The 23,498-nt window shown below is 40.9% G+C and overlaps 1 protein-coding gene across 10 annotated transcripts in view; it reads right to left on the reverse strand.

Annotated features, from left to right (window-relative positions):
• CSGALNACT1 (chondroitin sulfate N-acetylgalactosaminyltransferase 1) overlaps positions 1–23,498 on the reverse strand; it is a 347,804-nt gene that overhangs the window by 24,614 nt on the left and 299,692 nt on the right. For all 10 annotated transcript variants that reach the window (XM_023252542.2, XM_023252543.2, XM_045055452.1 and 7 more), the window contains 2 exons: positions 21,376–21,592; positions 5,817–5,918 (listed from right to left, as the gene is read on the reverse strand). In XM_023252542.2, coding sequence (XP_023108310.1) covers positions 5,817–5,918; positions 21,376–21,592 — 319 coding nt within the window. The remainder of the gene's footprint in view (positions 1–5,816; positions 5,919–21,375; positions 21,593–23,498) is intronic.

A 23,498-nucleotide genomic window follows, 5' to 3' on the forward strand; every position in this document is an offset into this window, starting at 1 on the left:
CTAGGTAGTTGACAGCTTATCTTTGCCTTTACGTGCTTCTTGCACAAAGTCTCAAGGTCCACCAGAGGTGAAAGGTTAGGGCCTGCTCACATCTTTCCTAAGTATGAGCAGAGCCCTAGATGTGTGCATGGCCTTCTAGATCCCCAGGAATGTATTTGAGCTTTTCAAAGCCCCAGTGGAGATCTCACTCCTCAGCCTCACCTTTTATGCTTTTTGGTTAATCTGTTGTTTGCCTAAACTCTTATCTACCACACCTCAGGCAGCCACAAAATTACAGACTTCCTATAACTGTGTTTTGGAGGAAAGGCTTTTTTCCACTGGGAGAGCTCTGAATCAGGTCAAATAAAGACAACCTTGTGAATAGAGACTTCCAGAGAATTCCAGACAGGTCAGATCATGACATTTCTCTGGGAATGATGCTTTAAAGGAGCTCCTGTCCCATTGTGGCCCCTGGTGGCTGCCAGGCTGTGGTTCTTGCTGTGCTTGTGAGTTATTGGATTTCAAGGCTACCAAAGAGCCAAGGAGAAGGTGGGAATAAGGCAAATTAAAGCTGCACAAAATTCAGTCATTTTTCTTGGATAAACATTTTCCAGATTATTGCAAGTTTTGTTTAATTTCTAGAGTTCTTAAAAAGTTGATTCTGACCATTTTTAGCCATTTTCTCATTGCTTTATGAAAAGCATTTGCACAAGTTTTTATTCTACCATTTTTGGTGACATCACCTTTCTTTAACTGTTGAATTATATTTCATTTTATAAACAATATAATTTAATTTTTTTCATAATATATTTTCCTACCATTTTTATTTGAAGAAATTTCAAACCTTCACAAATATAACAATAATATATAAGTATCCACATATCTTTCACCTAGGTTTACCAAGTGTTAACATCCTGCCTGCCTTCCTGCCTGCCTACCTGCTTTGAACGATTTGAGGGTTAGTTGCAGATATGGTGACAACTTTACCCTTGAAGAGAAGTATCTCCCAAGAATCAGGCCACTCTCCTTTATAACATTATAACAATATAATAATCACACTCAGGAAATTTAACATTATTACAATAATATACTCTATATGCTATGTTCAAATCCCCCAAAGAACAATTTAGAACACCTAATACAGGCAGATCTCCAAAAAGAGCAGAATCTGTACCAAGAAGAATCATACTTAGACCCTCTTGCAAATGCCAGGAATGGAATGGCCACAGGACTGAGATGCTGCCTTAATATGTGAGGTGCTTCCCAGGGTTCAAGACTCCTTATCTTCTTGGGAAGTATTTGCTGTGTTGTTTTTTTGATTTTAGCAAATGATATAGTATCTTAAAATTCCTTAGGGAAAAATTAAAGCAAAGCAACAATTCTGCTCAAATTTAAGAAACAAATCAAAAGAAAACACACCAGAATAAAACCTTTCTCCCCAATTTTCTTCTGGGATGTCCTGATAAAAATCACATCCTTGAGGGGATGTGTCAAACAAACCTTTTCAAAGAGGCACGAAATGATGACACACACCATAGTAAGGCAGGTCCCTGACAACACACAGGAAAAAAAAACCCTCTTTTATGTCACATACTTGCAATGACAGGGCAGTGTCTCATTTCTAGTGCTTTGATCTCAGAGATAATACCTCTGAGAGATGCCTTTGTATCCTTATGATTGGACAAAGATGAAGTTGCAATGTAGAAAATCTTAACTCATGCCAGTTTTTTTTTAATTTCCTAATACACAGCTCCAAGCAAATGTCTACCTAGGCCAGCAAAGTGTGGGCCATGGACCACCCAAATCAGCATCACATGTGGGGTTGTTCATTGCCAAGTGTTCATTACCAAGCTTCTTCATCTCAGGCCTACTGACTCAAAATTTCTGAAGCTGGATCTCAGGAATCTGTATTTTATTTTATTTTTTTTAATTTTTTTTCAACGTTTTTTATTTATTTTTGGGACAGAGAGAGACAGAGCATGAACGGGGGAGGGGCAGAGAGAGAGAGGGAGACACAGAATCGGAAACAGGCTCCAGGCTCCGAGCCATCAGCCCAGAGCCTGACGCGGGGCTCGAACTCACGGACCGCGAGATCGTGACCTGGCTGAAGTCGGACGCTTAACCGACTGCGCCACCCAGGCGCCCCTGGAATCTGTATTTTAAAAAGCACCCCAGGTTATTCCCAAAGCACATTTCTATTTGAGAAAAATTAAGCTAGGCTTTAATCTGAGATTAACTGCAACTTAAGATGGAAAACTCTATGGAAAAAGAATCAGATATTGAGAAACTGATTTGTACTGTTATCTATGGAAGTAGCTTTTTAAAAGCTGCTAATATTTTGACTACAACTCTTACAAAGGAGTATGTTATACATCATGACACAGTAGACACACACACACACACACACTTTATAGTGTTCTAAAACAATATTTATCCTTACTTCTTGTAATGCACTTTGATATTTTTATCCTATTCTATTGCAATGTTTTAAAAACACTGGACATAACCCACTAAAGCTTTTTCACAACCCTCTAATGAATCACAAATTGCAGTTTCCAAAACACTGATCTACAGCCATCAATGGAAATGTAAAGCTCAACCAAGTAATCATAAATCTAGAGACAGAGTACAAACATGGCATGAGTCGAACTAGATTTTTAAAAGATATTCTAAATATATATATACATTTAGCTGCATTTAGAACAGTTTAATCACAATGCTGGTATCCTAATGAAGTAAAATATCATTTAGGCTGATTTCAACTCTTATTATTTTCAGTTGACAATTGTGGGTTTCAGAAGGAAATAAACTGGAGTAAAAATTTGGTGCAATGTTAAGCCTGTGAGTACCAGTAGTTAACAGATGAGGTTCAGATCCTGGCTCTCCCATGTGGTAGGGATGGCAGCCTGTCTCCAAGCCTCAGTTTCTTCTTCTATGAAATGGGGCTAATGACAGCATCTGTGTCATAAGGTTGCTGTGAATATTAAATAATTCATGTAAATAATAATGGTTATTATTATTCAAATATAAGATGTATTTTACCATCTTAAAAGAATGATAAAAATTACATCTAAATAGGGCTTATTATACAAGCTTTCATATAGTTTACTAAGAATACAAATATACTGTGTACCTGGCATTGCCCTTCTCTTGATGAACAAACACTGATTGTTTTCTGACTATGACTCCATGTTAGGTGCCAGAGTTACAAAGAGCCACATGATATGGTACATATGGTACTACTTACTAAGCAGCTGATAGTCTATAGTTAGGACAAAAGAAAGAAATGTGAATACCCAAATCATATGCCAAGTGCCAAACAGAAGAGATGCTGACAGGGAGTGTAGTCTGAGTTCAGAGAGAGGACTGGTCAGGAAAAGCTCTAGAAGTGGGCACTCAGGGGTGGGGTGGGGATAAAAGGGTAGGGGTCTGAGTGCATAGAAAGGAGGATGGAGAGAATTCCAAGTAGAAGACAATAATGGGAACCAAGACGAAGGGGCGAACCACGCCTCCCAGTTTGGATGGGGACAGTAAGTCATCAAGACAAGGTTAGAAATTAAAGCCAGTTTGGGTAGGAGGCTCAGGCAATAGGTGATTAGGGAGAGTGATCTGGAAGGCGGTGTGGTGGTGCTGCCCTGTTAAAGTCAACTCAAGCTGGCTGCGGAGGGCGGGGCATCCTATGGGAGGTTGTCTGATGAAAGCAACACCGGGAGGGGGTAGGACCCGCCACATCAACCTTGCAGATATCCCCAGTTAGCACAATGAGAACATCAACACAGAAAAATAGGGTTCCAATTAATTTCTATAGAGTTTCCATAGCACAGCTTTAAAGCACTGACGGACTCAGTCTCTAGCACAAAGTTCTCAGTTATGGATAGATTACTCACTTGGAATTTTCCAAAACTTTAAGTAAACCGTCCCTACCACTGAAATGATTCTACTTTTCTTGTTCAGATTCTATTCATTCTTTGCTCACCAAGCAACCTTCTGACCAAGTATTCAGCTTGCCAGGTAATTTGATAGAGAGAAGAATGCCTTAATAAGAGTCATTAAGCATTCCAGTCACTAGAAAGGGTATCTCTCATAACAACATCAAAACTGGCCTTCCACTTATCCATCAGATTTATGTCAATTTTGTTATACTAATCAGCAAATGTCTTTTAATGTGCTCAGAAGGTGACAGACCCAGTTTTGACTGCACTTTACAGTCACCTGGATAACTACTTAAAAATACCTTGGACTGGGACAGCTGGCTGCAATTAAGGCCTCTCCTGGGCAGCCCCTGGGGTGGCCCACCGCTTTCTCAAACAATGACTCTCAATCCTGGCTATGTGTTAGAAGCAACTGGGAAACTTAAAAAAAAAAAAAAAAAGATCCATGCCCAGGAATGGATACTTCCAGAGATGTTAAAACCTATCCACTAGGCAGAGGACGTGAATTCTAATAATCCATGCACCTCATTCTGAAGCAGAGATGAAAAGGATACTGAAATACATTGGAGTCGAGAGATTTCTATTTTACTTACATGTCGGATAATCAGTTATTCTACTCTCTTTGATCGCCCTTCCACAGGGGCCTAGCTTTTAAGCTGTTACTGGTTTCAAACTCTGAATTCCATACTGCTTTAGAACAGAGGTCAGCAAACTTTTTCTATAAGGGAGTGGAGAGTAAGAGTTTAGGCTTTGCAAGTCATACTGTTTCTGTCACAACTACTCAACTCCGCGGTTATAGCACAAAAACAGACATAAATAATATGTAAACAAAGAAGCATGCCTGCATTGCAATACAACTTTATTTACAGAAACAAGAGATGGACGAAATTTGACCAGTGGACTGCTTTAGAACATTTGAGTTATTATAATTAGCATTCTGATCTTGTGCCCATTAATACAAAATTAGTAACAAAGTATGAAAATAAATACAAAAAGTGCTCTCAATCTTGTAATCTTATCTGTGGACTATCATCCTCTTCCCATTTACCAGAAACTCAAAACAGGGGGCTCTGTTTATATTTAGACCATATGGAGTTCTTCAGACTATTTCTGCTTCTGAGTACTGCTGACCACCCTCCAAGCTTCACTTATGGAGAAACCACCCACCTGATTACTCAAGTGAGGTCTGCAGTCCTCCACAGCAAACCAGAAGGGAGTGTGGCTGTACCATTCTGGCCTCCTCACTAGTAGAAAATGCCCGAGATATTTATTAAATACTTGTCCATTTATTTGGGTAGGGAAAAAGTCCATCTGGGATGCTTTCATTTATTCACCCATACAATTGATCAGTGAAGTACAAAAATACAAGCCTAAGTCTAAAGTTTTGTGTTAGATAATTTCTGTTCAGCTGAATAGGCTTAATCAATGATCCTGTCCTAGCCATCACTCCTGACTTCCCCCTAATCTCTCAATATGCATAATGAATGAAAGTCAACAGGGTGAGACCATTTGCTAAGTGGATGAAACTGGAGCACGGATAGCACTCAGCTGGAGCTTGCTACACACATATGGCATCCCTCATTCCCACTCTGTGACATCAAGTTCCCAGATCAGCAATGCTGAGACAACATCCAGTCATGCAGAATCTCCAGGAAGCCTGTGGCCCCATCCTTACAGCTCAGGGAAGTTTATCTCAATTGTCAAAGTTAATGCCCTGCACAGCGGGGACCAGCGTCAGGTGGGGTGGTCTCCCGGGGAAGGAGGGTGCACAGCTGGCAAACATTCAATCCCCCAGTTGACCCACAGTGTTAAGGAAAACAAAACTGAAGCAGAAGTTCAATCCTTGGATGTATGTCTCTGAGCTCAGTTACTATGAGTCCTTATGACAGTTCACATCATACTTACTTGGAAGTGTTTTCAAGTATTCCTTTGACCTCATTCATTTCTTCCTTCCCAAAGTAAACAACTGTGAGATGAATTCTCCCATCCTGTTGGATGCACATCTCCCTAGAAAACAAAACACATGTATGTCTGGTCCTGTGTTCACAATAACAGGCAAGGTCCAAACAAATACCTGTTTTGTAAAGTGCAAAAGGTTCTCGAAGTAAACTGAGTGAACTACCGAAAGAGCAGAGATGGGTCAGCAAGCCATTTCTGGCTGGCCATCACAATTACCTGTATTGATATGTATCTTATGGAGAAAACAATGAAATTTAAACGTGCAGATCTAGTAAATGAAACTCAGACACAAGAGGCCACAGGTCTGATCTGCCACAGGCTTAGCCCATCGGGGTCACCTAGTGTCATGGAAAGGTCACTGGGGCCTTATTACCCTTCTTTGCCATAAGAAGTCTATGAAGTACAGAAGACATAAACATAGATTCCATTTTACAGATGAGAAAGCTAAAATCCAGAGAAGGTGAGACAAGAATCCTTGTCTATGAGCTTTCCTGCGTGTGCCAAACACAAACAGTCTTCAAGACTGAATGAGCAAAGGTAAAAGATTCTTTCATGTAGGGCTCCAGAAACCTTTCTTCATACCTCAAGGGAATGACCAGGCTGGAGCGCAGCTGCTCTGTGCACCTTCCCTGGGTCGCACCTTCCCGAGCACCCACAATCACCTGCACTACTTCCCTGTCTCTCCTCCCTGTGACCAATTGTCCCAGGTACCTGGCACCTCAGGCTCCAGGGTCCTGACAGCCCTCTTTGGGCCAGGCCTCTGGCTCTGGACTGATCTAGACCTACTTTCTCTACCAAAGCTTATTTATTTGCCTATGCCCTGCTCTCTAAATGGTAACACCTAGCTAATCTGGTAAGATACTCCGCTGAGGGTTTACCGCATATACATTTGTGATATGTGCATAAATTAGGTATGTGTATATGAACATATGTGTGTATATGTGTAAGTACATGTATGTAAATATGTGTGTACATGTATGTGTACACATATATGTGTGTGCACAGTTTAAATAAGAGTTTTCTGGAAGCAAATTAATGAAAGATTCTACTGGTTGGATATTTTGTGATATTTTGACATTTTGCATGTCCTTCCTTTTTATTCCTTTTGTCTCTATATTCACTACTTTCCTTAACCCCCCAAACAACAGTCCACATAACAGCTTTCTGAAAATCCCTGAGCTCTAACTGCAGAGGCTAATTCATTCAATGTTTTGTTTTGTTTTTTTAATAATGCCATCAAAAAGAAGTGACTGCCTCGCTGGGAGAAATCCAAAGATGTAGGAGATCTGGTTCCTCTGCTCAACATGCTTGGGAAATAAAATGAACTCAAATAAAATAATGACACCTCATGGCACAAATAACAAGGAGACAGTTCAGAAAACACAGCAAATCCTATCAGCTGGAATGGCTGGGGCCTGAAGGAGGGTTAGGGTAGAGGAAGAGAAGAGGAAGAAGAGAATCCCAGATGGAAGAAATATCAGGGAAGATGATATTGACCCGAGGCTAGAAGCATGCAGGACTCATCCTGGTCACAGGCTTGGTTCGGAGAATCTGTTTCTTTCCCGTGAATTAAAGGTAAGAGCTGCCTCTGAAATGCAGTCTGATGGCAGAGCTCTTAGACAGACAAGGAACCAGGAACAGAGGCCCAGCATGTGACAAAGTGCTTCAAACTGAGAGCTCCCTCACAGCCTCAGTCCCTGCAGTCTAAATCATACCTACTGACAACAAAATTCTCTTCCATAAAAGATCTCTTTTGCTAACTTGCCAGATAATGCTTTAACTTTCTTTGCCAGGGTAGAATAAAAGAACACACAGAGAGCCAAGCACCAGGAAAAATGTGCTTTCAAAATGCATGTGTAGTTGGAAAAAATTTATCCTAGAATCAGGAGAGGGTCACCCGCTGAGCCTGCATAAAAAGCATTCTTGTTTTTCTAGTAACATCTTTGCTGGCATTTAAAAATCTGTTCAAAGCACTTCCCTGTTTTCAAGGAATAAAACAGATACACTGGCCCTTCACTCTTCTTTCGCCAGCTGAGGCTTCCCAAAAAGGCAAAGCAGAATTGGTTCTGAGGTGCTCCTCCAGGGTTCCATTTCATTTACTCATTTTTTCCTTCCTTCCTTCCTTTAACAAACAATAACCAAACAAGCAACATACTACGTGGCAGACGCTCTACCAGGGGATCTTAAAAAAATGAATAAAACATTTCTGCCCTTGATAAGTTATCTATCTACTGTACATAACTAAAACTACCTAGAACACAATAAACAAATGCTCTACGAGAGAATGAGCACAAGTACTATGGAAACACCATCACCAATCTGTCTGAATGTGTGATTTTTATATTTTTCAAAATAATTCTCACTAGACTCCATCACCTGGAACAATGTGTGTGAGAAAATAGTGTGTATGTGGGTGACTGTGTATGTGGAGATGTCTGTGTTTTGGTGTGATTGTTTATGCCTGGATCCTCCGAGCTAACTTAGGTGCCCCTGAGAGCACATCTCTATAATGACCATGGTCAGGTTACAGCAAAGCCATATAAGTGTCAGGGAACCCCAGCTTCCTAAGAACCCTTCAGGGAAGCCCTTCATTTCACATGGATGCTTTCTTTGTATTAGCTCCACAATCCTACTTACAATATAGTGTACAATATAGTGATTAAACAATTCTACACATTCCTCAGTGCCCATCAAGATGACTGTACTCTTAATCCCCTTCACCTATTTCACCCATCCCCCACCCACCTCCTCTGTGGCAACCATCAGCTTGTTCTCTGTATTTAAGAGTCTGAGGTTTGGGGCACCTGGGTGGCTCAGTCGGTTAAGCGTCGGACTTCGGCTCAGGTCATGATCTCACGGTCCGTGAGTTCGAGCCCCGCGTCGGGCTCTGTGCTGGCAGCTCAGAGCCTGGAGCCTGCTTCAGATTCTGTGTCTCCCTCTCTCTCTGGCCCTCCCCCGTTCATGCTCTGTCTCTGTCTCAAAAATAAATAAACATTAAAAAAAAATTAAAAAAAAAAGAGTCTGAGGTTTTTTTGCTTGTCTCATTTTTCTTTGTTCATTTGTTTTGTTTCTTCCACATATGAGTGAGATCATATGGTATTTGTCTTTCTCTGAGTTATTTCACTTAGCATAATATTCTCTAGCTTCACCCATGTTGTTGCAAATGGCAAGATCTCATTCTTTTTTATGGATGAGTAATATTCCATTGTGTACTTATACCACATCTTCTTTATTCATTCATCTATGGATGGATATTTGGCTGCTTCCATAATTTGGCTATTGCAACAATGCTTCAATAAACATAAGAGGCACATACCTTTTTGAATTACTGTTTTCATTACTGTTTTATTTTGGGGGGTAAATACCAGAAGTGGAATTACTGGGTCATATGGCAATTCTATTTTTATTTCTAGATGAACCTCTACATTGTTTTCCAAATGCCTGCTCCAATTTGCATTCCCACAAACAGCCCATGAGGATTCCTTCTTCACACCCTCACCAATACTTGTTATTTCTTGTGTTTTTTTTATTTTAGCCCTTCTAGTGGGTATAAGGTGATATCTCATTGTGCTTTTGATTTGTGTTTCTCTGATGTTGAGTGATGGTGAGCATCTTTTCATGTGTTTGTTGGCCATCTGTATGTCTTCTTTGGAAAAATGTCTATTTCTGGTCCTCTACCCATTTTTTAGTCAGATTATTTGTTGTTGTTGTTGTTGTTTGGTTTTGAGTTGTATAAGTTAATTATATATTTTGGCTATTAACCCGTTATCAAATATGTCATTTGCAAATATCTTCTAATAAATGAATTCAGTAAAGTAATAGGATACAAAGTTAATATATAGAAATCAGTTACATTTCCATACACTAATAAGGAAGCAGCAGAAAGAGAAATTAACAAAAACAATCCCATTTACAACTCCACCAAAAATAATTAAATACCTAGGAATAAACTTGGGGCGCCTGGGTGGCGCAGTCGGTTAAGCGTCCGACTTCAGCCAGGTCACTATCTCGCGGTCCGGGAGTTCGAGCCCCGCGTCAGGCTCTGGGCTGATGGCTCAGAGCCTGGAGACTGTTTCCGATTCTGTGTCTCCCTCTCTCTCTGCCCCTCCCCCGTTCATGCTCTGTCTCTCTCTGTCCCAAAAATAAATAAACGTTGAAAAAAAATTAAAAAAAAATACCTAGGAATAAACTTAACCAAGATAGTGAAAGAATTGTACTCTCAAAACTATAAAATACTGTTGAAATAAATTGAAGATGACACAAACAAATGGAAAGATTTCTATACTCATGGATTGGAAGGACCAATATTCTTAAAACGCCCATACTATCCAAAGCAACTTATATATTTAATGCAATCCCTATCAAAATACCAACAACGTTTTTCACAGAACCAGAATTAATAATACTGAAATGTGTACGGAATCACAAAAGACACTGAATAGCCAAAGCAATGAGAAAGAAGAAAAAGCTAGAGGTATCACAATCCCAGATTTCAAGATATGCTACAAAACTATAATGATCAAAACAGTGTGGTCCTGGCACAAAAATAAGACACACAGATCAATGAAAGAGAATAGAGCCCAGAAACAAACCCATGATTATATGGTCAATTAAGCTTCAATGAAGCAGGAGAGAATATACAATGGTAAAAAGACAGTCTCTTCAACAAATGGTGTTGGGAACACTGGACAGACATGCAAAAGAATGAAACTGGACCACTTTCTTACTCCATACACAAAAATAAACCCACAATGGATTAAAGACCTAAACGTGAGACCTGAAACCATGAAACTCCTAGAAGAAAACACAGGCAGTAATTTCTTTGACATTGGCCACAGAAACATTTTTCTAGACATGTCTCCTCAGGCAAGGGAAACAAAAGCAAAAGACTACACCAAAATAAAAAGCTTTTGCTCAGGGAAGGAAATCAACAACAAAACAAAAAGGCAACCCACAAAGACCTCGTCTTTTGAAGACATTTTTTTCCTGGAAAACAACAGTTCCTTCTCCCAGAGGATATTGTACCACAGAGTACAGGGACTAATTAAGATATATTTGCAGTCAGAAAACATATATCCTAGTCACTTACACACCTATATTTTTATTTCCCAAGAGGCTAAAAGCACATCACAGTCTTTGAGTTCTGTTACTAATCTGAACGAGGTAGAAAGAGGTAGTTGACCTTCGCTTACACTCTCAGTACATAGGTAAAGAAAGGAGTTCCAATGACCTGCCCAAGCTCTGGAGGCAGCCAGGCATAAAATCCAGGTTTCTTAAGGACCAGCCTGATATTTGTATACCTAAGGTTACCCTAGCAGGATGAAGGATGTACCTATGAAATCTCACAGCTTTGGTCTTAATTGGTCTAGGACTCTACCACAAAGCTCAGTGAGTTTGTGTGGCCAGGAGGAGCATGGAGGAACCCTCAACAAAACTCCAAATGTAAATTGGCCATGGGGAAGGACTGTTCAACTTGCATTCCTGATGGGAGTAGTCAGGTATGACTGGGCAGTCTGGTGGACTGGGGGACAGGGTAACCCAAGGCCTATGTGGATGAAGTGCTGTACTCTTAGGGAGAGAACTCATCCCAAAGGGGTTCTCAACTTCAGCACCACTGACATTTTGAACCATATAATTACCTACTGTGGAAGGAGTTTCCTGTGCATTTCAGGATGCCCAGCAGCATCCCTGGCCTCTACTCACCAGATGTCAGTAACACCCCCAAACCCCCACCTCAGCTGTGACAACCAAAAATGTCTCCAGACTTTACCCAACGTGCCACAGTAGAAGGTGCAAAATAGCTCCCCTGGTCAGAACCACAATCTTAAGGAAGAATCAGGTTCAGTAAAACACTTGAGTCATCAGAGGTATGTGATTGTGAAACAATGTGCATCCCCAGTGTTATCCCTGTTCTTCAGCTGGCTCCTGTGGACTCATGGGTGAGTCCTAGAAAGATATGGGGCTTCAGGAAACACTGAAAGGCTCTCTTTACAGAAAACAAGATTATGAGGGGGTGTCAGGAGCTCAAGCCAGGACTTTTGGGGAATAAACATGGCAGTGTTGGCACAGTGATGGCTGCACCAGCAGCTTCCGTGGCATTAGTGAGTGCCAACAACTCTGTTGTCAGAGCAGTGAGTTTGCTTCATGCAGCTGATGCCTGGGCAGTCAGTGGAAGCTGAACTTATATTTGAGGATATGTGAAACGTCCCTGAGGTATTACTAGAAAGACTGGGAGTGCATAAGAGGTTGGACATCTTGCCACAGAAGATGAAAGAGAGAGACAGAGGAAGACTATGTTTTCATATAATTAGGGGTACTTGTTTTTATACCTCAGATTAAGTGGCTAGTGGAAACATGGACTCAAAAAGATTTACTGAGTAACTTTGTTGTGCAATGCATTATTCTCATTGGAATAAGATTTTTTTAAAAAATAATCATTAATGGTGCCTGTAGGGGGACCAACCACCCAGGTTTGCCTGGGATTCTCCAGGTTTTAGCACTGAAAGTCAATATACCAGGAAACTCCTCAGTCCCAAGCAAACTGGTACAACTGGTCACCCTACTTGCCTCAGGGATCTGACAGCATATTGGAAAGAATGAACAGCTGAAGAGTATAAGGCAGGATGGACTCTCTGCAGCAACACTTTGGAGGTCTAACGAGTCAAGGGGCTGAGAAGAGTATGATTAATTCCTATTGAGTGATGGAGAAGGGGTATCATGGAAGAGGAGTATTCAAGCTGAGCCTTGACAGGTAAGAGGCTCCACACAGGTAGAGAGGAGCAGAGAAAGGGTTTCATTGGCTAAGAAGGCATAGATGCAAGGAAATTATATCACTATTCTTTTCTAAGTCAATTTTCTACTCAAATATATCAGGTATGAGAAGAAAATCTATTATTTAGCTTTAATTATATCCCATGCAAATGAGATAATACATAATGGCCCATTAGACTCCAAATGCTACCTAAGGTCTGCACTGACAACAAGAGGAAACTGCTTAGCCAAAAGGCATTAGAAAAGAAGACTACATTCTATCCTGAAGAGGGAAAAAGTATGTGATGGGGGCTTTCCGAAATCTGGCTATAAAAAATAATATTCATCTTTGGTTTGGTGGGTCTTTTCCATCCCCTCACCTCGAGCTAAATTACTATACAGTTCCTGGATTTCATTATTTCAGTAGTCTGATCAGTGTCACGAAATGAGACTGATTTTGACTTTCAACCAACCAATTGGGTGGCCATTTCAGAATAGCAAATGAAATCATTTCCAGCTGATCATTTTCTAGTCTTGGGTAGATGTTTTCACATAATCTGTGGCTCAAATGAAATAAGAAAGAACCTCTATTAGGTCCCCAAATAGACACTTTTCTTCAAGTAAGGTGAATGATGTAGATTACTTCTTCTCAAACATACAAACCCTAAAACCTTCCTGGGTGCAACACTGGTGTGTGAATAGAGAAAGGGCCCACGGGAGAGGTAGAGGGGCATGAGTGGGAGGGAGGATGATACCGTGGAAACTACATTAGTTTCCTATATTCCTATATTTGATGATGACTTGAAACCTTTCTGTTACACTCTAAAGTCTACCAGCTTAGCCCTACCCTCAAGGCTCATTTCACTCTCAGAGAGTCTCTAGACATTGTTTTTTAAAAATCCAGAAATCTCCAGGACCTCTTCAATGATTCTAGGCAGAAAAGGGATTTAAAAATCATTAAAGAAAATTTAAGTAAAAGATTTCCCTGATATTGCCTTAAAATATAAATGCCTAGAGAGGGATGAGAGAAGAGTAAGAAAGAAAGAACATAAAATAAAAATAACTACTAAAGTCTGAGGAGAATCATAGCAACACGAAAAAGGGTTCTCAGACCAGCTGGAAGTAGTCAAAATAAAAATCAAGCAAACTTGAAATGAACTGGGAAAGATTTTTAAAAATCATAAAAAAATCATTTGAATAAAAATCTATTTTTTTCTGGGACAGGCTCAGAAATAAGGATGCAAAGACAATCTAAAGCTTTGTTATTAAGAGTTTCTTCCTGCTATCACTAACTACATCATGAAATAACTGATGAGCTTAAACCCAATAACCCAGAAGCCAAGGGAAACTAAACAGCCAAAAAGCATATACAAGAATAATTTCAAAGGGACATCAGGTGATTAAAGAAAAAGAAGAAGAGTACGAGGAGGACAAGGAAGTGGATGGAGGAGGAGGAGGAAGAGGAGGAGGCATCAGGTTTTAAGTTAACATGCTGTTGGTCAAAGGGAAACAGATACAAACAGGGGCTAAATGTGAAGCAAGGTTCCTGGGTACGCTCTCTCTATTCTTGGCCACAGGTAAAGGAATCCTGATGATGAAGTCCCCCAGACCCCAGGTGAGGCATGTGGGGCATTCCTGGGAGGGAAACAGCATGTGGAAACCGTGAGGTTCCCCCATGGGCCAGGACTAGGTCGATAGCAAGGGAGAACAAGCCTGCCAGGGTAAAAAGGCATCGCATCTCCATGAACAACAGTGGAGTCACTGAGCACACCAGTCACAAAGCAGCAGCCAGCAGCCAGATTGGGGGGTTGTTGCTCCTGTGAACTGCACTCCTACTCAGGGAGATGACAATATTGAAGCTCTGGCTTCATAGTTTCTTGTAAATCCTAGGAATATCACTCATTTAATGCTTACTGCCTCTTAAATAAAGACCATTAAGATCTAGTGCTAGGAAGAAGCTTTTCTCCCCCAACAAATAACACCCTTCTCTCCAATAACTACTGAGGGCTGAAGTTAAACTAGCCTTAGTTTTCCCCTCTTCCCTTTGTCTGCCAGCAACTTTGGAGCTGACATTTTTGACAATCTGCAGTCTGCCTTTAGTCCCAGCTTCCAGGTACATTCTACATTTTTAATGAATCTTTCTCCAGTGACCTTTATAAAAATGGTTTTATTGAATTTTTAGTTTTTGTAAATACAAATAATTTTTAGGGTTAGTTGAGATGATTAAAATAATGGGACTAGGGGTGCCTGGGTGGCTCAGTTGGTTAAGCATCCAACTTGGGCTCAGGTCATGAATCTGCAGTTTGTGGGTTCAAGCCCCACATTGGGCTTTGTGCTGACAGCTCTGAGCCTGGAGTCTGCTTCAGATTCTGTGTCTCCCTCTCTCTCTCTCTCTGTACCTCCCCTGCTCACCCTCTGTCTCTCTCTCTCAAAAGTAAATAAACATTAATTTTTTTTAAATAAATAAAATAAAATAATGAGAGTAAATATCTTAGTCCATATACTCTATGTACCCAGGAATCAATTTTGTCCCCAGGACCCATACCCAACACAGGTCTGGAGCATGAAAACTTGGCCTTTGTTCCTTGCAGATTCTACCCCATGCCTGGTCATCACCCCAAGTGATCTGATTCCTCAGACCCAGTCTTCCCTACGGGCCACTCTCTCTGGGGAATTCCAGGTTCTACATCTCTTTCTTCTGTCCAAGAAGGCATATTTGTTATAATTCTTAGCCATTTAGGTCTTTTCTAGGTAAGTAATTAGCAAAACAATGCTGAAGTGAAAAACAAAACAAAGCCCTAAATCTATGTGTCATAAGGAGTGTCAGGGCTGCAAGGGGATCCATCTGGACCAGTACTTAGATTTTACAGAAGATACAAAAGCCCAGATATATGAAGCAACTTGTAAAAGATTCCTCATTCAAATGGATCAGAACAAAGGGCATTTACATTTTAAAGGACATGCACGGGAAGGATAATGTTTTCAATAAATTAATCTCATATAGTGATCCCTGCAAACCAGGTACCAAAAATAGTGGCAAATATCAAGTATTGCTACCAATAAATGACTAATGAACATGACATAATCTTCAAAGACGACAGTGGAAGAAACGGAAGATTCTATTCTCCCCTCATGTGGCTTCCAGTCCTAGACACTTCCTCCAGAAGAGCTAGGGAAGCAGCCAGGGCAGTGATAAAGTGGCTCCAAGGAATGGCTGGTCTGGGGAGAGACAGGGGGCCCCAACTCCCACTTCAGGATCTCGGCGAAGGAAGAGCCAAAGCAGAATATGTGGTCTCTCCACATTGTGTGGAAAGTAGAGAAGGACGGTAAGGCTGTTCTCATTACACTTTGTGAACTAACACCTGTAAAAAAGGTGGAGTGGGCAGGAGCAAAAGAATAAAGATGACCAAGGGCACCTGGGTGGCTCAGTCGGTTAAGTGTCCAACTCTTAATTTAGGCTCAGGTCATGATCTCACGTTCGTGGCATCAAGCAGTGTGTCAGGCTCTGCACTGACAGGGTGGACTCTGCTTGGGATTCTCTCCCTCTCTCTCTGCCCCTCCCCTGCTTGTGTGGGTGTGTGTGCTCTCTCTCTCAAAATAAATACTTAAAAAAAAAAAAGGTGACCACAGTTAGTGCAGATCCTTCTTAAAAGCAGAAAGAGGAGAAAGGATGGGAGATGCTGACAGATGAAGCATCTTACATGTACCCCCACAACACAGACACACACACACACACACACACACACACACACACACACACAGAGCCAATCATTAAACAAAAGGCCAAAACCTTATCTTCTTTCCTCTTTTTGATTTGTGGGAGTGGAAGGAGCTGCTGAAGACAATAGGTGAAGGTAAGAAAAGTAAGCAAAGAGAGCGGATTCTCTCTGATGTTCCAGGCCTTAGCCCTCCACTGAGGGCCTGTTCTGAGAGCCAAATCATCTTCCACTCTAGTACAAAGACCCATCCACCACTAGACAGAGTGAGCCTAGCACAGCTCACATCCATCCCAGGGCACAGAAGAGCCACAGGAATTGGGAATCTTCAACAAAAGCTGTACAAAGCCTCCACTGAGTTCTTTCTCTCCTTCCCGTGTTCTTGGGAGACTGCAAATACAGCAAATAAAACAAATACACTACCCTCAGAACATAGCCAGGAGTGGGATACAAACAGTTCTCCATCAAGTTGGGGAGGTAGGAAAGGAGAACCCATCCACACAAAGTCAGAGCAAATGGCCTGTGTGGCCATCTGCATGCCATGCAGAAGGAGGCTGAAGAGACACCTCACAGCAACCGTGCTTCAGGAATAGTAATACAGTTTAAGGAAGAAAGAAAAAGATATTAATAAGAAAGCAATAGCATTAAAAAAAACCTAGTCTGGAAGAAAATACAATTCAAACAGAAGAAAACGTCTTACAAATGTTTCACACTTCCTTAATAATGTGAATTCAATAAAAAATTCAAAGAAGCAATGATAAAAACAACAGATTAAAAGGCACATTCTGTGCTGAGAAAGTGAGTTGAGAGCCCGAACAGACAAAAGTGATAAACTAAAAATAGCAAGGTACAAAATAGAGACATCTGAAAACCAAATTACTCACCTAAAAGGAAAGACTGTGTAAAAGCAGATAATAGACGAAGGATTACAAAACAGAGAGAAGCTGATAAATGGGGGAGGTCTGTGAAATACGCAACTGTGTCTGTAAAGCAGAGACACCAACAAGCCGAGCAGGAGAGGTATTCACAATTAAAACACCAAAAAATTTTCCTGACATGGAAGAATCCACAAAACAAAAAAGAAAACTCGATTAAGCACAGGAAAATCTCAGAGAAAACAACAGACACTGAGAGGAGACCTGTCCTGATTAAGCTATTAGGATTCAAGACTAAAGAAGGAATTCTTCAGGCAAAAGGAAGTCATTCTCGGGAGAGACCAAAAAAGTCGTCCTGACGCTTCTCCACAGTATCATTGGATGCCAGAGGAATGTCTACAATGTCCTGAGGAAAGAGTGTCCTGAGGATTTTAAGTCCAGCCAAGTGATCCTTAAACTAAAATGACCATAAGCAGACTCTACTCTCAAGCACTTACAACCCTTCTTCTTTTTTATAATTTTTTTAATGTTTATTTAGTTTTGAGAGACAGAACAAGAGCAAGGGGAGTGCAGAAAGAGAAGGAGACACAGAATCTGAAGCAAGCTCCAGGTTCTGAGCTGACAGCACAAAGCCCAACACAGAGCTCGAACTCACGGACCACAAGACCATGACCTGAGCCAAAGTCAGACACCAAACCAGCTGAGCCACCCAGGGGCCTCTAATTTACGATGCTTCTAGAAAACCTTTCTTGCCTGTGCACCATAGCCAACCATGACCTCAGGACTGCAGCCGCTCCTGCCAGGGCTGCTGGCAAGGACACAAAACCCACCCAAATACCAGCTCTGTGGTTACAAAACAGAATGTAAAGGCTGCAAACCCTGATGAGGTAAAAACAATAAATGGGATGTAGGAGAGGGAGAAAGTATAACTGCTGATTTCCTCTTGTTATTGTAATCTTTCAATCTGTTCTAAAGTTAAAAATACGCAGCAAAAAAATACATAATAATTCCAATATTTTCTGTTTTGCGAAACCTTTTTTTAAAAAATTTTTTACAGAGATCTCTTCAGAACTAATTACCTCTTACAGCAGGAAAACATTTTCTTTTTGTTTTTTTTTAAGTTTATTTATTTGAGAGAGACCAGGACAGCGTGGGGGAGGGGCAGAGAGCGAGGGAGAGAGAGAATTCAAATGAGAAACATTTTCTTAAAGACCAGAAATTTCTTCAGTTATACTTCAGATTTGTTTCTATAAATTAATTCAGGTAAAATTGTAATTATTTAATTACAAACAGAATATATAGTATATCTCATGTTATATTAAATTATTTCTAGTTAGCAAGTTATTCTTCTATGTGCATATATTCGAAGAAAAGTACCTATAATGGAGTTTAATTAATGTTAAGAATGATTAATTGGGGGAGGGAAGTCCGGGAGCTTTTAAATAATTCATTCCTTGTGTTCTGTATTGTTTAAATATCTTATAATAGCTATATATCACTTTTATAAACTAAAAATCCATGTTTAAATTATGACAGCCAAAAATAAAATCTTTCGTTGAATTTTTAAACAAAACATAAAGCATATGGTAACTACATAAAAATTTACAAACCAGAATTCAAAAGAAGGAAACAAAAGTCACTCATGATGCCATCTTCAGGGCCAACCAGAGTTAGAATCTTCTAATCTTGGGATGGAAGGGATTTTATAAAGACAATATCAAATATTTAATAAATAGACCCTTGTATTTTCTCCAATACTCTTATATTTATATTAATTCTATTTAAATATTTAATTGAGCGGTGTTTACTTTGAGTTCTGGTATGCAATAAGAATTAAATTTTTTCTGCTATGATTAGTTGTCCTAAGGCCATACACTGAACAATCCATTCTCTGCTGGCTGCTTTGAAATCCACCTCTACTAGTTAGTTCTGACACAGAATTAAATACTCTCAGGATTGAGTACCCTTTCTCATCTCATTTTTTCAGAGACCCAACACACTCAGAAACCCCTACAGTTTCTGAGTGTCCTCTGTCCTGGGAAGGCTTTCTTATGGCCCACTGCCCCTGGTCTCCATTTCTCCTGGAGCTCCTAGCTCCCTTTAAGTGGATGCTAGTCCACCTGAATGCAGGCACCATCTCTGGAGCTCATCTCTTTACCCCTATATCTGGTCAAGTGTCTGGCACACACAGGCCTTCCAAATATCCTACCCAAGTAGCAAGCCTTCCCACCCACCCTCTCCTGCCTGTGTACCACATTTTACAACATTAACTAGATGTTTTAACTAGAAATGTAACATTAACATTACATTTCATTTCATCATCTCAATGTTGGAGACTGGTAAACTAGTCATTTTACCTTTTTCAACAATATTTCCCTTCTAGTTTTATTCCTATTATTAAATATTTGCAATCCGGCCATATATAACCAAGAGAATCCTGCTACTCCAGGCCCCAGAGTCCCACGCATAAGACTGAGCAGACACTCCTTTAGCACAAGCTCTACCTTGCCAAGCCCAGCACGCACAGTGACTGGCCTTCATGACTGGATGACACAGATTTCAGGGCCCATAATCTGGCAAGCTCTAGGCAGCTTCCTAGCCAAAGAAACTCACTGTCAACTAGTGCTAGAAATGGGCACACCAGCTGCTGGGAGCAATGATTTGACTTAATGCTCAGTGCCAACCACAGGTTCAGTCCTTCTCAGGAAATCATGCTTAATCAACCAGCAGCACTCTGACATCCTAAAGAGAATGCAGGGAACACAGAAACACCGAAGGAAGGCTGCGAGTAGCCAAAGCTCCATAGACACTTTACTACTGGAGTCAGAGGACACTGCCAACACTCAAGTGATGGTCACAGAGGGGACCTACAAATCAGGAACAGTTGAAAAGATCAGCCCACCCTACTCCGCATGGTGTCACAACTGAAGGCACAACTCCCGAACCTGGAGAAGAAAAGACAACAGACATTCTGATAGCTGTCTTTAAAGATCTAAAACTATGATGTATAAGAGGAAATGGATTAGTTCAGTCATTTCCTCAGAGGCTAGAACTAGACCCACAGAGTATAAATCACAGGGAGGTAGACTACAGGTCCAAATAATAGCCAGCTTTATATCTGAAGCTGATCAACAACAGAGCAGCCTGCCTGGTGAAGGAGGCAGTTACATGGCACAGAGAACATGTGTCAGGGATGACCAGGTGATTTACAAAAGCCTCTTCTAAAACTGTTGAATTCTGACCCTAAAATTTATTTAGAGAAGGGCTGGTCTTCAAATGTAAAACTTTAAAAAGACTTCATTCATTATCTAGAATTTTGAGAAGTATCAACCACACCCTTCTACTGAGCATTACCAGCTTTTAATAATGTGAATTTAATGATAAAAGATTAAAAGTAAATTTCGATCTTCCAAGATTATAATTAGACACATATTAACACATATAATCTTTAAAATAAGCTGGCTAGCTAAGTGAGCTAATTAATCCTGACCAATGTAGGAAATGTTAGTCGTAACAGCTTACAAGAGCCAACACTGCACAATAGAGAGTTTGAAGACACATATGTAAAAACTACATTACTGCATCTGAAAATAAAATCGCACTTCGTCTTCTTGAGTAGCTACAAAAATGAACGCTTGGAAACTTCTTGGCATAATTCTAAATTTAATCTCTGAGGAGATGTAGGTTAGAATAAAAAATGGATTCCGATTCAACCCATGGCAGCCGCTGCAGGAGCAGGACAACTAACTAAGGCTTCCTGCAGCTGAAGGCGCACATCCTCTATCCAAGTCCACGGGCCATGGGGATGATGGCTTTCCAGAGTCTGGGAGAGGCCTCACTCATGCCCCTGGCTGTCCCCAAACCTGAGCCCAAACTCAAGCTAGGCCTGAACACAGCAGGCAGTGAGCCATCTTTGCAGATCCTGATGAAAAGCCACCCTTCTGAATTTTCATTTCTTAAAGTAAATCTGCTTGTCTGGCAGTTTTCTGGTTGCTTTAGGGAAAGGCAAATACAAATGATAAACTTTATATGAAGAAAACAGTTGAACAAGAAGAGAAAGGGGCCTTTGTATTGGGCAGAGGAAATGCAGGAAACACCGGGAAATGATATCAGCATTTAACACACACCACAGTGAGGAAGGGAGGCATGTACCAACAAACAAACCTGAAATTCTGCATGAACTGCCGGAACTTGTCCGCCCTCTTTGCCAGTGGCACGATAACGTTGATGAGTGTGTTGGCCATGTTGAGCTTTTCTTGTTTTACTTTCATGATAGGGCCAAATGGTCGAAACAACACAAGTCGTCTGAATTCGTGCTTCTGCTCCCCTTTGAAGGTGAGCTCATACAGAGTGCCTTTATCCCTTTCGGTGCGGTAGATCCCTGTCAACAGAAATACAAGGATAGTTTCAAAAATTAACCTTGGCTGCTGAGTGTTTTTTATAGCTGAGATCTAGCACAAAATGCACCTTTGAAAACATTAAATTAACATGAAATCTCTACATATAATAACTATTAGAAACCCCAAATGCTCCCGTGTTAAAAAATCCCCCCAAAAATCAAAATACCATCAATTTAAAAATCACATTTCTGAAGAGCTTCATAAACATGGAAAAAAGTTTGTAATGTCAGATACAAAACTGTATTTATACTAGAGGCATTCAAAAAAGGACTGTAAGGAAATATGCCAAAATAGGATTGGCTGTGATGTGGAATGGCGTGTTTTTTTTTTTTTCTTTTCTGCTATTATCCACACTTTCAGCAAGATGATTAGATAAATATTATAATTATTCTACCTACTTAATTTTAAAAGAATGTTAAAATTATCTCTTAGATATTATAGCCATTTCAGATGAACTGACCATAGCAATTTTGGGGGTACTTTAGAGTGGCGCTGTGCAAGTTTCTGGAAGCATTAAAGCACACAACACATAAAATACCCAACACAATGGCAGGCACACATCTTATTTAATTTCATATTGTCCTTCCTAACTCTGAGGAGCAGCACAGCTCAGTGCTCCAGAGCCAGACTACTTGGGAGATCTATTTACACCCTGCCCCCAAATGAGCTCTACACCATGTCACTTGTACTAAAACACCACGGTCTTATTTGTCAGGTTGAAGTTGTGACCTGTCAACTCTCAGGATGAACCTCCTAAAGGCCTGATCCAACAGAATTTTTCTATCAAATAAGCAAACGATTCCCTGCTGCCTAGGTCCCATTGCCTGCCCGACATCACTGGTATTGTGTATGTTTTTCCTATAGTCAGAAGAAACTCTTGCAAAAATCCAGCCAATCACCAGATAAGCTCCCTTATCTTTCACCTCTGACTTGCCATGTTTTCTATTCCATCTTTCTTCCCTCCTCTTAATCCCCACATTAGCTAGAATGCACCTTCCAGTCTTGGGAGAAGCTACAAAAGTACATCTCAGGGAAATACCCGCCTGCAGGGAGTCATAGCTCTCGACACCTCTGATAAAGCACCCCTCCTTTCTTCCTCACTCCCTCTTCTCTTGTGGGCATAACAGGACTTCTCCACAAACACTGCCGGGTTCTCTTCCCCACTCTCTGCAGAATAGGAGCTTTTCCTTTTACAGCCCTTTTCCTGTTTACAGCCTCTTTGATCCTGTTCAAAGTCTGGATCTCCTTCAGGTGCCACAGAGAGGTGGAGTTTGGTACTGCGGATTTTCAAGGTAGTCTCATTTCTCACAGTTGTCCCAAGGGCCTGCCTCAAGATTCCAAATGCGCAACCTGCTGGCAGCCAGTCCGGATGATTTAAGGACCAGAGCAGAGTTACAAGGACTGACTTCTCTTCGGAAGTCTCCATCGCTTCCTTGGGTAACAGGGCATACTGCTCAATGGCTCTGAGAATCAGGGCAGCTGAGAGAGGTTTTGCTGAGCTCATGCTGGAACAGAATCCAGAGTCCCTGCAGGGGTCATTCATGGAAGAAAGAAGAAGGTTCATTTCTTGGGAAGCTCAAAGGACTTCTCTGAAAATGTGAAGTGGTTCCCTTCAAAGTCTGTTAATTCTTTCAGGCAATTAGTGCTTGTGGAGGAAACAGCCTCTTCCCCACCTCTAACTGTTGTCTACAGCAGCTGGGGAAACCACCAAATTCCAGGGCAAAAATAAGGCTGGGCGAGTCAGCAAGGAGTTTGCATTTGCTAACGGAGCATGTCTGCACAGCTGAAACAGGCCTGCCAGGGGTCGCTGGCTGTGCCTTGTCAAACTTCTGTTATTGGGGTCAGCAAGCATACCTTTTTCACACAGCAAGAAACCTGCAAAAGGCT

This window comes from Felis catus, chromosome B1 (genome assembly GCF_018350175.1).
Source record: "Felis catus isolate Fca126 chromosome B1, F.catus_Fca126_mat1.0, whole genome shotgun sequence".
NCBI classification, from domain to species: Eukaryota; Metazoa; Chordata; class Mammalia; order Carnivora; family Felidae; genus Felis; species Felis catus.